Source organism: Alexandromys fortis, unplaced genomic scaffold, assembly GCF_014885135.2.
Source record: "Alexandromys fortis isolate MF-2015 unplaced genomic scaffold, M_Fortis_MF-2015_v1.1 scaffold_25, whole genome shotgun sequence".
NCBI classification, from domain to species: domain Eukaryota; kingdom Metazoa; phylum Chordata; class Mammalia; order Rodentia; family Cricetidae; genus Alexandromys; species Alexandromys fortis.
This window is the reverse complement of record NW_026067904.1, coordinates 13,030,108-13,045,385: the sequence shown is the minus strand read 5'-3', so window position 1 is coordinate 13,045,385 and position 15,278 is coordinate 13,030,108. Positions and strand designations below refer to the sequence as shown.

The window sequence follows — 15,278 nt, the reverse complement described above, 5'->3', positions numbered from 1 at the left end:
TTTTTTTTTTTATTGTTTGCCCATTATCTACATTTAACTGTCTTCGGGTTTGGCCCGCAATTAGCAGATGCCTACCTTCTACAGGGACAAGGACAAGGGTACAGTGAGGTCCTCATAGTGGGACAGCCACCCCCTCTGTGCTCATCCCACTTTGGGGCTTTCCACCCACTGCTTCAGGCGGTGGCTGCGCCTACATTTGCAATTACTGAAATCTTCAGAGGAGGGGTCAGAGAAACTTCTGGTAAGGGGTGAGAGGACCAATGTTTTTAAGCTGTATACGCTATCGGGTCTCTGTCGCAATGACTCAATTCTGATTTTAGAGAAAAGGAGTAAGGAGATCCAGAGATCACTTCAGAGAACAGGAAAGGAGCTTTGAATTTAAAAAGAGATTCAGCCTCTGCTTGCTATATGGTGGTTGCCCTGTTTTAGCAGTCAGAAACCAGAAGGTGGCAGCAGAGAGCTGTGATACTGCTAGAGACCACTGGTCCAGCATAAAAACCCCTGGGAAGTACAGCCTGATCCCTATGTGATGTGTCTGGAAACCCGAGCAGAAAGGAAGAACATCAGCCTCCATGTACCTAGTAGTGATGGACAGGAGTTAAGAAGAAGGTAGGAGAAGGCTTTGATTTGGAATAAATTTGAGATTTATGGGTTAAAAAAGGAGGGGGCCGCTCTGAAATAGTTGTCAGAACTGCCCCTGGCTGCACTGAGTCAAGATGCTCTGTGGCGTGCATGACCTCAACATAAAGTCTGGGGATGGCCCAAACTGACGCTACCTAAACATGATATTGAGAATATTCTTATCCTTCATTAGCTTCTGGTTGTCAAGTCTCAGATGAATACAGTAAACCCCACTTTGAACCTGTGTAGATAATAAGTAACCCTGTATCGAATTTGGAGCCTAATTCCATCTAATAAATGAAATATTATTAAAAGAAATAGGGAGAAACATAAAGAACGTTCCATAGTATGGGACCATTTATACTTCTGTTCAGGTTGGAGAAAGAAATCCTTAACGATGTGGAGATTTAACTCTCGAGTCTCTTTGCTTAAAACAACACACTGTAAACAATAACTATTTGTTGAGAGCTTAGTACTTCAGGTAAGTAATGAAAGGCATTTTTCTTCTCACAGAAATTTTGAAGAAAAGGGAACTCACTATCCAGATTTCACATATGCGGAAAACTGACATTTGATAACGATACTGTGATAATATAAGAGTTGATTTGGTAAACCAAGATGGCTACTGAGCGACCAACAGGCAGACAAAGCATCCAGAGCATGTGTATTGGACAGAGGGATGATTGGCTGGCACATAAAGTGGAAGGAATAGAGCAGGATGCAGGAGGTTTTGCTCAGGGCATCATGTTCAACATCTGAGTATTTTTATAGTATTTTCCTTTAAATATGGTTGTATTTTGGATATCAGTAAGCTACTGAAAACTGGGAATAACAAAACTAGAAACAGGAGTCTACTGTAACCATCAAAAGGAGGAGCAAGGATTTTCTGTAGCGAAGAATTGAGACTGGTTGAAATATTGAAAAATTACTTAAGGGAAATCATGGTCTTCTAAGGGCAAAGAGGAGTACTGGATTAGTATGAACTAGAACATTAATTTCTTTTCTAAAACTAAAACTGACTCCCTCAAGTGGTTACTTTTAAATTTCAAGCTTGGATTAGAAACCTTTGTTGGCCAAAGTGTAGATGTGGTGTTTCTTAAATTACAAGCCCCGAATCCGATGTTCTCTTCCCCCTATTCCATCCACAATTATCTCCCAAATGAAGGTGTCTATAACAATTATATAGTAGTGTGTATACTGAAACCACCAAGTCACCACAATAGATAGCTTTCCTGTGCTAATTGTTTTGTGGCTGTGACAGAACACCTGGCAGGAGTAACCTCTGGACAGACACGTCTGCCATGACAGGATGTCAAGCTGACAGGAACTCCCTACTCCAGTTCCTTCAATCCTTCACCCTAGGCCATAGAGGATGTTCAGGCCTGGATTGCTCTAATCGAGAACATCCTTCACAGACATGCCCAGAGATGTGTGTCCCTGATGGCTGTAAACCCTGTGATGCTGTCAAGATGGACCACCACACACCCCAACATAAAGTAGCCTTACTGATACAGTCTTCCTTCCAGCCCAGCTTTTCCTTTCTAGGGAGTTCCCACATAGTCAAGAGCTAGAGACTTGATCTATCCGGATTCTGCCAGAATTGCATTAAGTTGAGAGTAACAACAGCAGGAGCCTTCAACAGAAAGAGTTTAACATCTGGTGACAGCTTCTAATTTTTTTTTGGTCCAATGTCACATTCTTGAGACGAGTTTGGCTGCTTCCATTCATCTGCTCACTATCACGACTGAAGATACATTGCGCCACTGCTGTCCCGTGTTCCCGTGGGGTTGGGAATCTTACCCCACACTCTGGGAAGACGCTTCTTTCCTCAATATTTACGTTATTGATATGAAGTGTTTCAGGATATTTGATCACACCGTGTGAAAATGTGTCACTGTTTTATTTTGATTGGTTTAATAAAGAGCTGAATGGCCAATGGCTAGGACGAGAGAAAAGACAGGACTTCTGGGCAGAAAGGAAAACTCAGAGGGTTAGAATCTAGGTGCATTCTAGAGACACCACATACGAAGACAGTCAGACATAAAAAAAAAGGAGGTAAAAAGGCATATGGTAGTATATATATTTAAGTTATGAGAGCTATTTGGAAACAAGTCTAAACTAAAGGCCAAGCTTTCGTAATTAAAAATAAGTCTCCATGTCATTATCTGTGGATTGAGAGTCCTAAGAAAGTCTGACAAAAATGACCGACTACACTAATGTTTTGGACAAACTGGGAGAGATCTTCTGATAGAGTCGGAAGTTTCTGGGAGTTGTTTTATATCTTTGATTATTCATATTAGCTGCCTAAAATAGGCCTGGCATTTTACCGATACATTAATTTATAGGTATATTGTTCAGAAATTCCACCTCTACAGTGAGGCCATTTCTCAGAAATAACCCAGAGATAACATGGCTGTAATTATCTTCTGGATAACAGAGATCCTGGGTTAATTTCAGTACATGGTAACAAATACTAAAATATGCCTACAAGAAGAATGTGTTGGGACACAGTGGCTGATTGCTTCTCAACATCAACAAAGACTCGGGTCCGTGTGGCACTAGCACACTCATGACGCAGGGCAAATACATATTCTTCATCGGCCAGCAGCCACGGGAGGGAGGGAGACCTGTTTGTGTTCTCCAGGGAAGAAAACAGTACTGACTTGCAGTAGGTGGTAGGAGATAGTGGTTAGTAGCTTATTGCTTAAATAGGCCTGAACTGAAAGACATGAGCATTTGATTCTGTATCATCATTGTCTAGAAGGTTCCTGGCACTCACTTGCAAGCCTGAAGAAGCCCTCCTGATGAGTGTGTCATGGAGGGTCAAAGGGTGTGTCTTAGAATCCCACCTTCTATCGTGTAAGTTGTGTGTGTAAGAGAAAACTGAACCAAGTTTAGCATTCCTGGCTCCAGATGCTTGTGCCTGGTCATAGCAAAGGTAGCTGCACTGAATCCTCATTGTTTGGAGAAGGATGATTTTATTCTTGCACACTTAGATGTGTTTTAAGAAGAGGTGAAGACAACTTAGCATAGGCTACACTTGGTAGGGCATTTACCTCATATGAATGGGACCCTGACTTAGACTTCAATCACCCTTCACATGCCTACACACACCTAAACCATATGGTTGAATTTTTTTCTTTTTCTTTTTTTGGTGTGACTATCCACTTGCTAGTGTCTGTGGGTGTGCATATGCATGTAGTACATGTTCACATGTAGGGATGTGGAAGTCTTCACTCACTCCACCCTGTGTTGACACAAACTCTCTCTCACTAAGCCAGAAATTCAATGTCTTGGCTAGGCTAGACAGACAATGGGCTTCCTAATCAGTACCTGCGTTCTACTGTGTACAGTTTTCCCACTTTGTCTCGGGATCTGATCTCAGGTCTTTGTGCTTGTGGACCAGGCACTTTGGTCTCCAAGAAGATAATTAACCCTTACACTAAAATCTAACTATGAAGAAAGATCAAGCCAAAAAAAAAATCAGGTTAATCACATTTTTTTTAAAAAAAATTTAGAGATGACAACAATACCTGACCTTGAATTTTCTTCTCACGTCTGCTATTTTGTTCTCCACTTCGTCTGTTTTATGCTTAGCTAGGTGGAAAACAGCCCCGATTTGATATGCCTGTTTGTAGAGCTGTCTGAGGTAATTGTTATTCTTTATCTTCAGCTCCTGCAATGACTGGGTTTCAGACTCATATTCCATTTTCTTCCTCATACTATAAAAAGAACAACAATTCAGTGTAGTTACTGTAAGAGAACATATACTTAGAAGGTCTATAGGACAACCTTGGCCTTAGTTGAACCTATTGTCAACAGCACTTGTGCACACACCTTTTCGGATCTACTGGGGTCTATACATCATAGCCTGAAAACAAAACCCTTTTTGCACTCCTCTCCTGTCTATCACCTTTTCTATTCACACAGCATTTGTTTGTTTGATTGTTTTTGTTTTGTTTGTTTTAAACACAAACCAGAATGCTTTAAATGGAAGAGTGAAAGCTTAAACAGAAGCCCCATGTTCATCAGTTTCCAGACTCCACCATTACTGGCATTTTGTACCAGATGAGACATTTGTTGTGGATAGAAGGTGTCCTGCGTGTCGAGCGATGTTGACCGGCAGCTCATCTCCCCTGCATCAGCATCTCAGCTTGACAGCCAAGGATCTATAGGCATCGCTAAGTTTCTCTTGGGTAGGATACAACATGCTGCCATCTGAGTACCACATAACTACATCGATGAAGGAAGTGGTTCTCAGATTCAACAGTGTATGACAGTCTCAAGAAAGACATTTAACACTGCTTTGTGTTTTAGACAATTCGCTATAGTTGACTTGGAGTGATGCTCCTGCATGGCCGTTTTCACATACCTCGGGTGATAAAACTATTGGATAATGAAGAAGCGGACCCGAATGAATTAGAAATGTCACAGACTGAGTCAGAAGGTGTAGTACATTGGATCAGCCCTCAGGTGGCACTGATGACCTCGTGTAGAAAACTGCCCAAGAAGCTCTGCTCAGAGAAACACCCACTTGGACACAGGTGAGTGTGAAGAGATGCGGCCAACTCATAGGTGGGAAAACAATGCACACAGCTGTGGATGAGCTGCACTGACTTGTTCTCTGGCCTCTTGTTCCCTCAAGGATAAACATGAGCAAAAAGAATCATCATTCATTAAAGGTGTGCCAAAGACAGAGCCTGGCTCGCAAATCAGACAAAACAAAATAGTGCCAAGAAATCAAAGCAGGAGAGGGGGGGCAACCATAATAAAAATATCTGCCTGAATTATTTCATCAGAGAGGCAATATGGAAGGTTTCGTTGTATAATATCAATGAACTGTGCTTGCTGAGAAAAGACAACCAGCCATTGCCTATAGGAGTGAAGGCACTTATGAAAACAGATGTTGGATGCAAAGCTCAGCCTAGCTATCTTTTATGTCATGTTGTCCCTCATACCATTTTAGGATTTCTCTCTTTCTTCTTTCTTTCTTTCTTTCTTTCTTTCTTTCTTTCTTTCTTTCTTTCTTTCTTTCTGTTACTTAGAAAAGCACAACAAATGGAAATTCCAGGAATGGTGATTGAATCAGGTGTGACTAAGCAGAGAAATTTTACAGTGTAAAGCAGAAAGAAATGGAGATTAAAAATATGGCAATATAAAAACATGAAAGAAAATGGAGATGGCTGTCTTTATTTAACAAATAGATGTAAGGGCTGGGGAGATGACTCAGTTAATAAGGCACTTGCTGCACAGGTATAAGGATATGGGTTTGATATCCAGAGTCCACACAGCAGTGGGTAGCACAGACAGGTGGATCCCTGGGATCCACTGGCCAGTCAGCTTAGCTGAATTGGTAACTCAAGGCCGGTAAGAGATTGTGAACCAAACAAAGGTGGACGGTGCCTGAGGAATGACATCCAAGGTTGTTGTCTGGCCTTCACATGTATCTTTATATACATGTGCACTGGAAAACGCACAAATGATGTGGAATATTACCTTAACAATGCGATGGTGTATTTGTTAATGCAGCCGTTGTTTAATTATGTAAAGATGTGTTGCTGTTTCACCTTGCCTGTCTAAGGCATTTAATTGGTCAAATAAAAAGCTGATTAGTCAATAACCAGATAGTAGAGGAATAGGCAGGGCTGGTTGGTGGACAGAGAGAAAGAGTAAAAGAGAGAGAAGAGAACAAAAGGAGAGAATGGGGGAGAAAGAGAGGGAGATGCCAGGGAACCAGCCAGGCAGACATGAAATAAGACAAATAGAATGAAAGAAAGGTAGAATTCCCTAAGACAAAATACAGATGAAAAGAAAGAGGTTAATATAAGTTATAAGAGCTAGCAAGAACCAAATATAAGATAAGGTCAAGCATTCATAACTAATAATAAGTCTTAGTGTCATGATTTGTGAGCATTTGAGGCCCCAAAAGAAAGCCCGATACATTTAAATGCATATGTAAACATACACAGAAAAATACCAAAAAAGAAAAACAAGTAAGGAAAATACGAAACATGTATTTCAAAAATATTTCTTAGCACATACTTTTAATTCTAGCTGGAGGCTGGGATGGGATCACAGGATTGTAGACAGTCTTTGACAAAGAGTGAGACTTTGTCTCAGGAATTTCAAGTATGTTCTGAACATGGAAGAATGTGTTGAGACTGAGGACAGATGCTGACATTGACCTTGACTACCAATTAGCCTTTGAGCCTGAACTACAGAAAGGAAAGCATTTACAGATACTGTTTCTGTACTAGAACTTAAACATGAAGCTTGTCATATCCACCATTCTCCTTTCAATATGAGTAGGCCGCAGTATAAATTAAAAAGTTTTATTTCTGGGTATACCTTGCATCAGATCCACTGTGATGATGCATCAATCTGAACTTTTGGAGATGCTCTACTGTCCCATTATCTACGACCCCTCCCCAAGTCTTTCCTTGTTCTTCTGTTTTTCTGTTTGTTACTCTGTGCTGTATTCTGGATTCTGTCTTAGGATCTGAGGCATCATGATTATTGAATCTGTTGCTCTGTAGCCAAATCCCCAGTAACTCTGAGTTCGGCTTCCTTTTCATACATTTTGGAGGATTTTACTTTATTCTGTTATTGCAACCATTTTAAACTCACTTGAGATGTATCTAAGATTCCCACTATGTAAGCTTTAAAATAATAGAATTATTGGAAAATATATTTAAATATCTGTTTAAATATAATCATTGCATTATTTCAACTTACTGTGATACACACACAGATATTAACTGTCATTCATGGTGGATATTTTCTGATGTGTTTTATAAATGCATAAGCCCATTTTAAAACATTTTCCTTGATAGGAATCATCTGAGGTCTCAATCAGCTTATTTCTTTAGAGAATACATAGAGTCATAACTATAAAGCTATAAAGGTTCTCTTTGGAGATATATGCTATATTAAATAAAAAAGTACCCTCTGAAGCCATTTCTCGGAAAAAATCATCAAATGATAAAGTCACTGTTCTTTATATCTTAAAATTTATCTTACAGAATGTGACATATATAATATAATGAAATTGAAAATTTTCTTCTTAGAATATTATTAGACACATACTTAATATATGCTTGTAAGCCCACCATGGTGGCACATGTCTGCAATCTCAGAACTTTGGAGTCAGTGGCGGGCAGATCTCTGTGTTCCTGGCCTGTCTGGTCTACAGAGAGAGTTCTAGGAGAGCTACTCCTACACAGACAGATCCTGTCTTGAGAAACAAACAAAAATGGATGTTCACAATGCGTCTGGCACTAAGTTGGCCACTGGGGTTCTAAAGTTGGAAGGACGAATGCTATGAATAGCTGCTAATGAGCTTCCCAAAGCAGTCACAGGAGATTGCATATGCAGCTCAGACAAAACTGTGTGCGTTACCTTTCTCTTTTAAATTGTGCACGGGAAAAGCTCACCAAGACTGCATTATTTCTAAATGGAAAATAATTAAACAAGTCCAGCCTCTCTGTAGAAAGGGGGGCATGATAGGAAAACATGCAAATAAATTTGAAAAGGAACCTTGTGTCGGTAGGTGTGCGGGCACAGTGAAGCTAGTGAGGGAACCACACGAGAGAAGGAGAAGATCGTAAGTGGGAAGGAATGGGGCAAAGAGAGCACACCAGGATATATGTGACTTGATGTAAAAGCAGAAAATGGAGGACTATATCTAGGGAGGAAGGGGACCTACGGAGAGGAGTGTGAGAGACAATAGAGGACAGTCAGGGCAGAGTCAAATTAGAACGAATTACGCTACACATGAATAAGGATACCATCATGAACCCATTGCTTTGAATGCTAACTTAAAAATTAATTTCACAAACTCACACATAATCATCACCACTAATGGCAAAATGAGATGCATCTTTGCAGTGGTCACCAGCAACAGCCTGCATTTTTTTCCTGTGCCTATTAGTCAATAGAGAGAGTACTAATTCTGGAATAATTATTTCCTCTGTGGTTTCACAGAAGGCAGGAAGTTTCTTTGTACATGTAGCAACTTCATAAGGCTACTATTTGCGTAAAATATGAATTCACATACAAAGACTGAACAAATGATTATATGCATTATTGTTGGACAGAATTGAAAGTGATATTTAATGTTTTATTATGATAGAACCATTATAAAGGAATCCTAGCTCCCTCTTATTTCAAAGTGAACATCCAGGCACTCCTCATTCTGATAAAAACATAAATCATGGCCAGCATAAGCTGTTGGTTGGTGGTGCTCACTTGAATGCTGATGAATCATAAGATTTTTCCTGACTCGGCCAGGCAGAGGTGGCTCACGCCTATAATCCCAGCACTCTGGAGGTAGAGGCAGGTGAATCTCTGTGAGTTTGAGGACACCTGGTCTACAAGAGACAGCCAAAGCTACAGAGAAATCTTGTCTCAAAACAAAACAAAACAGATATCTCCTGACTCTAGCAAGGATCATTTACAAAACATAAATCTGCCCTCACTGATTTGGATAAAAAACATGAAATAATTTCATGCTATAGTATGTTTATGACTATACTTTGGTTTTCATAGTTTACTGTCTATCAGATTTTCTTTACCTCTTTATATTCACAGATAAAAAGGCACTACACATAACTTTCATCTTACTATGGCTAACCCATTCATTGAGTAAATGCTCTGATTTATTTGACATTTTTCATTTTATTTTAGTTTCCTATTTAAAGAAAACACTGATAATTTAAAATAGATTTGTGTTGGTAATAATGGGTAGGGGTAAGGATTTCCTTCTTTCATCATAAAGCTGCTGGGGAGACTTCCTTTCTCTGCCACACCATAGTGCCACTTCTGTCGTGAGTCATGTGGAAGAATATGTAAGGGTCTGAAGCTGAATCTACATTCTGACTGACCAACCCGACATTATCAATAAAACTCACCTTACAAACTAAGATTTATCATAATCATGTTACTTCAGGTAGTTTGAATATAACGGACCCCCATAATCTCATAGGGAGCAGTACTATTAGGAGGTATGGCTTTGTTGGAGGAAGTGTGTCACTGTGGGGACAGGCTTTGAGGTTTTCTATGCTTAGAATACTACCCAGTGTTTTAGTCAACTTTCTGTTGCCTCCATGATATAGAAATCTCAGCTCCTGCACCGTGTCTATCTGCATCCCACCATGCTCTCTGCCATGATGACAACGGACTGAACCTCTGAACTCTAAGCCACCACATGAATTAAATGTTTTCCTTTATTAGCGTTTCCATGGTCATGGTGTCTCTTCACAGCAATAGAAACCCTAACAAAGACAGAAGTTGGTACCAAGGACTGAAGTATTGCTGTGGTAGACCTGACAATGTTTTTGTTTGGAATTATATAAACTTTGGTACTTTGGGTTAGGAAAACAGTGGAACGCTCTAAGCACTGCTTAATGGGAAATACTTGCAGGAGCATGGAAGACAGTGGTGCTGAGTGTGACTATAAACTGTGGGGGGCTACCTCAAGAGGTTACAGAAGGGAAGAATATTAATATGTTGCCTATAAATCATTCTTGTGATATTTTGGTGAAGGAAATTGCTGCATCTTTCCCTTGTCCAAAGAGTCTGGGTGAGGCTAAAGTGAAGAGTTTTGGATTAATTCTGTTGGCAAAAGCAATCTCAAGACAGCCTAGTATAATCTGTCCTTTGGTTAAAAGTGATAGCTCTAATGAAGATTTATAATGAAGAGGAGTAAGATGAGAAGGGTAAATTGCAAAGTATAAAATTTAAAGAGAAAAAGAGCATCAGAAAGTGGAATGGAGATAAATCCTGTGTTCAAAGAGATGAACAGATTAAGAAATGGAACAAAAGAAATGATGTCCTCAGGGTAAAATCCCTGTTTTTTAACTTTTCAACTTTTGTAACAGTACTAAGAAAAGTTTAGAGTTGGGTGTGATGGGGAATACCTTTCATCCCCAGAATGGAAAGAATGGTAGATCTCTGAGTTTGAGGCCAGCCTGGTCTCTACAGAGCAAGTTTCAAAATAGCCAAGCTTAGGCAATGAAGGACAGAAAAGTGATGAAGATATTGAACAAGGGGTCATGTTCCATTCCCAGTAAGCAGCCGAACCTGGCATTTTTGACCACATGGTTTTGTCTTTGGAGGTAAGAATTGAAAAAATAAAAAGGGTTATGGAATTAGCCTCTACACCAAAAGAAAGCCCACGGAGACTAGGCATGTGTCATGGTTTCCCTGAATGGAGGCATAGTAGAAAGGTCATTGCATGAAGCTGTGAAGCAAAAGCCTGGATTGCCTTGGAGACCACAAGAGGTTGGAGATGCCATAGTTGTGGTATACCTGCCAAGAAGAGCTACTAACAGAGAGAAACAAATCCGAAAGAAAGAAGTGTGTTGCCATCAACAAAACTGAAAGACATGAAGATGCAGAGTTTGGAGTTTGCCCAGTTGGGTTTTGGTCTTGCTTTGGTCCAATATTTCCTCACTATGCTTCCTTTCCTATGTTTTGGAATGCTAGTGTAAATTCTGTGCCATTATGTGTCGGAGGCATGTGATCTATTTTTTGATTACTAATTTATAGGGGATTACACTAAAGAAATTGTGTGACCCTCAGAAGAGACTTTGGACTTTTAAACATTGTTGAGATTATTACAGACTATGGAAACTTTTAAGTAGAACAAAATACATTTTGCATTATATTGTTATAAACTTATGGGGGCCAAAAAGTGGAATGTGGTAGTTTTAATGTAATTGGCTCCCATAATCTCATAGGGAGTGGTGCTCTTAGGAAGTGTTGTACCTAATTCACTTTCTATTCTAACTTGCAATACTAATTTTATGTCTCTCAACGTTATATATACTGTACATTTGTTTAGTGAGTTTCTTTTCTGAGACTGATAAGTAAGAAAAGCTATAACTATCTAGTTGTCAAGTCCCTCGGAGACCTGAGGAGGAATTAATATTAACTGAGTAAGCAGGAAGTGCAAGCAAGCGACTTCCAAAATATTTCAGAAATGACAGAAACAGCTGGCTTCCTGGACAGATATCCAAGGTTTCTCTGCAATGTTGGGACACCATCTTCAACCCACAGGCCTCGAATATTTGACATATTTTTCTATAAAGTAGGATTTTTGAAGGACTGACTTGCCTTGTCTTGGTAAGGTTTGGTAATCACTCTCTTTTGTGTCCTGCTTGTCAAATTTGGATAGTATACCATTAGTAATTGAAGCAAGAGTATTTCTTGCACAGTCATTTACTTTAGCCACAATGAAATTAAACTTCATGTTAAGTTTCTTTGATGCTCATTATCTTCCCCAAAGTAGATTGGTGCAGCAAGGAGCAAACATGTCTTATTGTCATAAAAAGAACCTATGTTATTAAAACATCTTAAATACCATACTCTATAGATCTCTGAAGTGTTTAAAAACCACCTGTCTATTTAAAATATATGCTTGTTTGATCTTGAAAACATACATAATATGACTACCAGTTAGATTGCAATGACTAACTACTATCTTGCATTTCTTTATATGCTAATTAGTTGTTAATTATAACTTTCAAGGATGAGAATTGAACTGTATAGGTACAAAATGTTGAATAAGATTAGAAATATATATATATATATATACAGTATATTATAACAATACATTATAACAAAATAAATCTCAAATTTGTATTAATATACAAAATTTATATATACTATACAAGAGTGCAATACAATTTAAAACTAGTAACTGTTTTTTAGGAGTAGATTAAATAATCTCTCTTTTTGTCTACTCATATCTGTATTCTCCCTTTTTTCCTCTCAGAGTAGATTTAATAATTTACTTTTTTCCCCTATCATTTCTGTATCCACCTCTTTTCTTCAAAATAAGAACTCTGAATCTAATCTCCTTTGTTTAGCATTTTTCCTAACCATTACCAATAACAACTTTTTAACCAGTCTACCTAAGCAATAACAAATATTCATAATCCAATGAAAAACCAGAACCATGTACACCACCTTTTGGGAGTATAAGTGCTGTGTTCTTAAATTTATTTCATGCTGTCTGGGGGCTATGGCATCTTTAGGGGATCCTGAAAAGAAAAATTTGGCTTAACTGTTAAGTTCTGGTAGAGGTAGCTATATCATTTGTTGTTCCATCTCCATGTAATGAAAAAGTGCAGGGCTTTACTCAAGTCCTGGCTAGAGAAGCCTATGAGGTTGGATCATCTCAACTAGCCAACTCAAAATTATTCTGAGCAATTTGTATTTCAAAGTTAGGTGGTATTTTTCATCTTAGTGGTATTATCATAGTCCTGATGGAATCATCATGGGTCCCCCACCCTCCTTTCAATGACTTCATAAGTTGTTGTTAGGCTTCATTATGGTCCACTGTAGAAAACTGATAGAGACTCAAACCCAAAATCATGTACAGGAGAGTAGAGTAATTTTTTCTAGAATTAGTTAGTACTCTATATGACCATTAATATATTATCACAAAAATTTAATATATATTTTATATATTTATTTGTCACATATATACGAATTTATATATCTTATAAATTTTGAATTCTCTTTTGGTAAATTATATCTGATCAAAATGAAAAGCATTTGTTAGTTTTATAGCTTAGTTTAGATTAAATGGCCATGCCTTTTGATGAACTATTATCTCTTCTAATTAAGAAGTATCTCTTGTTCAAATTGAGTCTTTATCAATTTTGATGGTATCTATAGCTTTTCCTCTCCTGTGGAAACAAAAGAAAAACCTCTTCCAAAACATAACATATGCTTTGATTACTCTTCTTTGGTCAACACATCTTTAAAGTATACAAGCTGATTTAATTCCATAGTTTTTTCTACTATCCAATGTCTTTTGGGTGCTATTGTTCCTTTCTCATTAGCATTTAGAAAATTCAAAGTTAATAAAGCACTAAGAAATTTATTTCTATGGGTCTTTATTACCTCTTTCTGCTTATCTATCATGCCCTTTAGTGTTTGATTGGATTTTTCTATAACTGTTAGCCCTGTAGAAATATGTGGTAGACATGTAATATGCTTCATATTATAATACGCAAAGAACTGTTTCATTTTATTAGAGGTATATGCTGGAGCATTGTCTGTCTTTATTTGTACAGGTATACCCATGATGGCCATAACTTCTAGCAAATGTGTGATTACTAAATCATTCTTTTCTGAACTCAAAGCAATTGCCCATTGAAAACCTGAATAGGTATCGATGGTGTAGTGTATATATTTTAGTTTTCCAAATTCTACAAAATGGAACACATTCATCTTGTACTGTTTGGGTTACTTCCTATAGGTTGTGGTGTTTGTTTGTATAACAAACAAGTAGGACATTTCCTTGTTAATTTACTTGACTTGTTGCCAGATGATGGAAAAGTCTTTTTCAAACTTTTGCTATTGACATGATGTTTTCTTATGAAATTCTGAGGTCTCCAGCACATTTCAATTAATAGTTCATCATTTTTTTCATTATTTTTTGCTAGAGTACCTGGCAGACCCATATGAAATAGGATGTGTGTCACATATATGGGATTGTTCCTATTCCTGATTATTTTCTGTAATTGAATAAATAGTAAAATCAATTCTGTATCATCTGGTATAAATTAAGTGGTTTCAATATGCAAAACAATTTCTGCACATTGTGAATCAGTAACTATGTTGAGAGATTATGTAAAATCCACTAGTACCATTAAAATAGCATATAATTCTGACTTCTGGATCAAATAATAAGGGACTATATCAACTTTACTTAAATATTCTGATTTACATCCTTCCTTTCCTGATTTATCAGTACAAAATATAGGAACTCCAGATATTGGTGTTTCCCATACAATGTGAGAAAGAATCAAGCTAGTTCTCTTTATAAACTGAATTCTCTTGCTTTTGGGATATTTGTTGTTAATCCCCCCTCCCAAAAAAAAATGCTGCAAGCTTTTTGGCAGGGTTCACTTTCTGCCCATAATTTGTCAATTTCATCGTTAGTAAATGGTTCTATAATTTCTCCTGGGTCTCATCCTGCTAATTGAAGAATTCTTGATTTTCTTTTTTATAATGAACTCAGAGACCTTTTCCACATGTTTTTTTTTTATTTTTTACTCAGTTTATTTTGTCAAAAGATCCATTCTAAGGTAATATCTTCCCTCTGCACTGAAATTCCTGTAGGGCAATGTTTAAAGTGTAATATGACTAGACTGCAGTTGAGCTTCATCTCCACATGTGCATTCTGTAATTTCTTTTCCACCAAAGCAAATTCTCTCTCAGGTTCAAGGGATAATTTCTGGCAACTCTAGAAATCCTTGTCACCTTCTAAGGTTTTGAATAAATTATTCAGCTCATCACTTTCTTCCCAAAAGATAGGAAATGTCTCTTATCACCCTTTGACAGTCATTAAGAGTCTGTAATTGATCTCCTCTACTTTGAAATTTTTGGAGTCTAAGTTTTTATAAACATATTTTATAGTCTAAATAATTAATAGAATCTCCATTTTGTATTTTTTTCATGAGCAATTTTTAATCCCCAACAAGACAAATTTTTTTCTACTTCTTTAAACATTCTTTCTAAAGTTTCTATACTTGAATCAGCCAAAAAGATATCCCCATGTAATGGTAAACTATATATAGAGAAAATTGCTTATGTATTATTTTCAATGGCTGACTTACAAAATATTGGCACAGGGTAAGGCT

At 37.7% G+C, this 15,278-nt stretch overlaps 1 protein-coding gene across 1 annotated transcript in view; it reads right to left on the bottom strand.

The window, feature by feature from the left end:
• Ccdc178 (coiled-coil domain containing 178) overlaps nucleotides 1-15,278 on the bottom strand; it is a 374,856-nt gene that overhangs the window by 252,224 nt on the left and 107,354 nt on the right. The window contains exon 12 of the mRNA XM_050134843.1: nucleotides 4,160-4,343. Coding sequence (XP_049990800.1) covers nucleotides 4,160-4,343 — 184 coding nt within the window. The remainder of the gene's footprint in view (nucleotides 1-4,159; nucleotides 4,344-15,278) is intronic.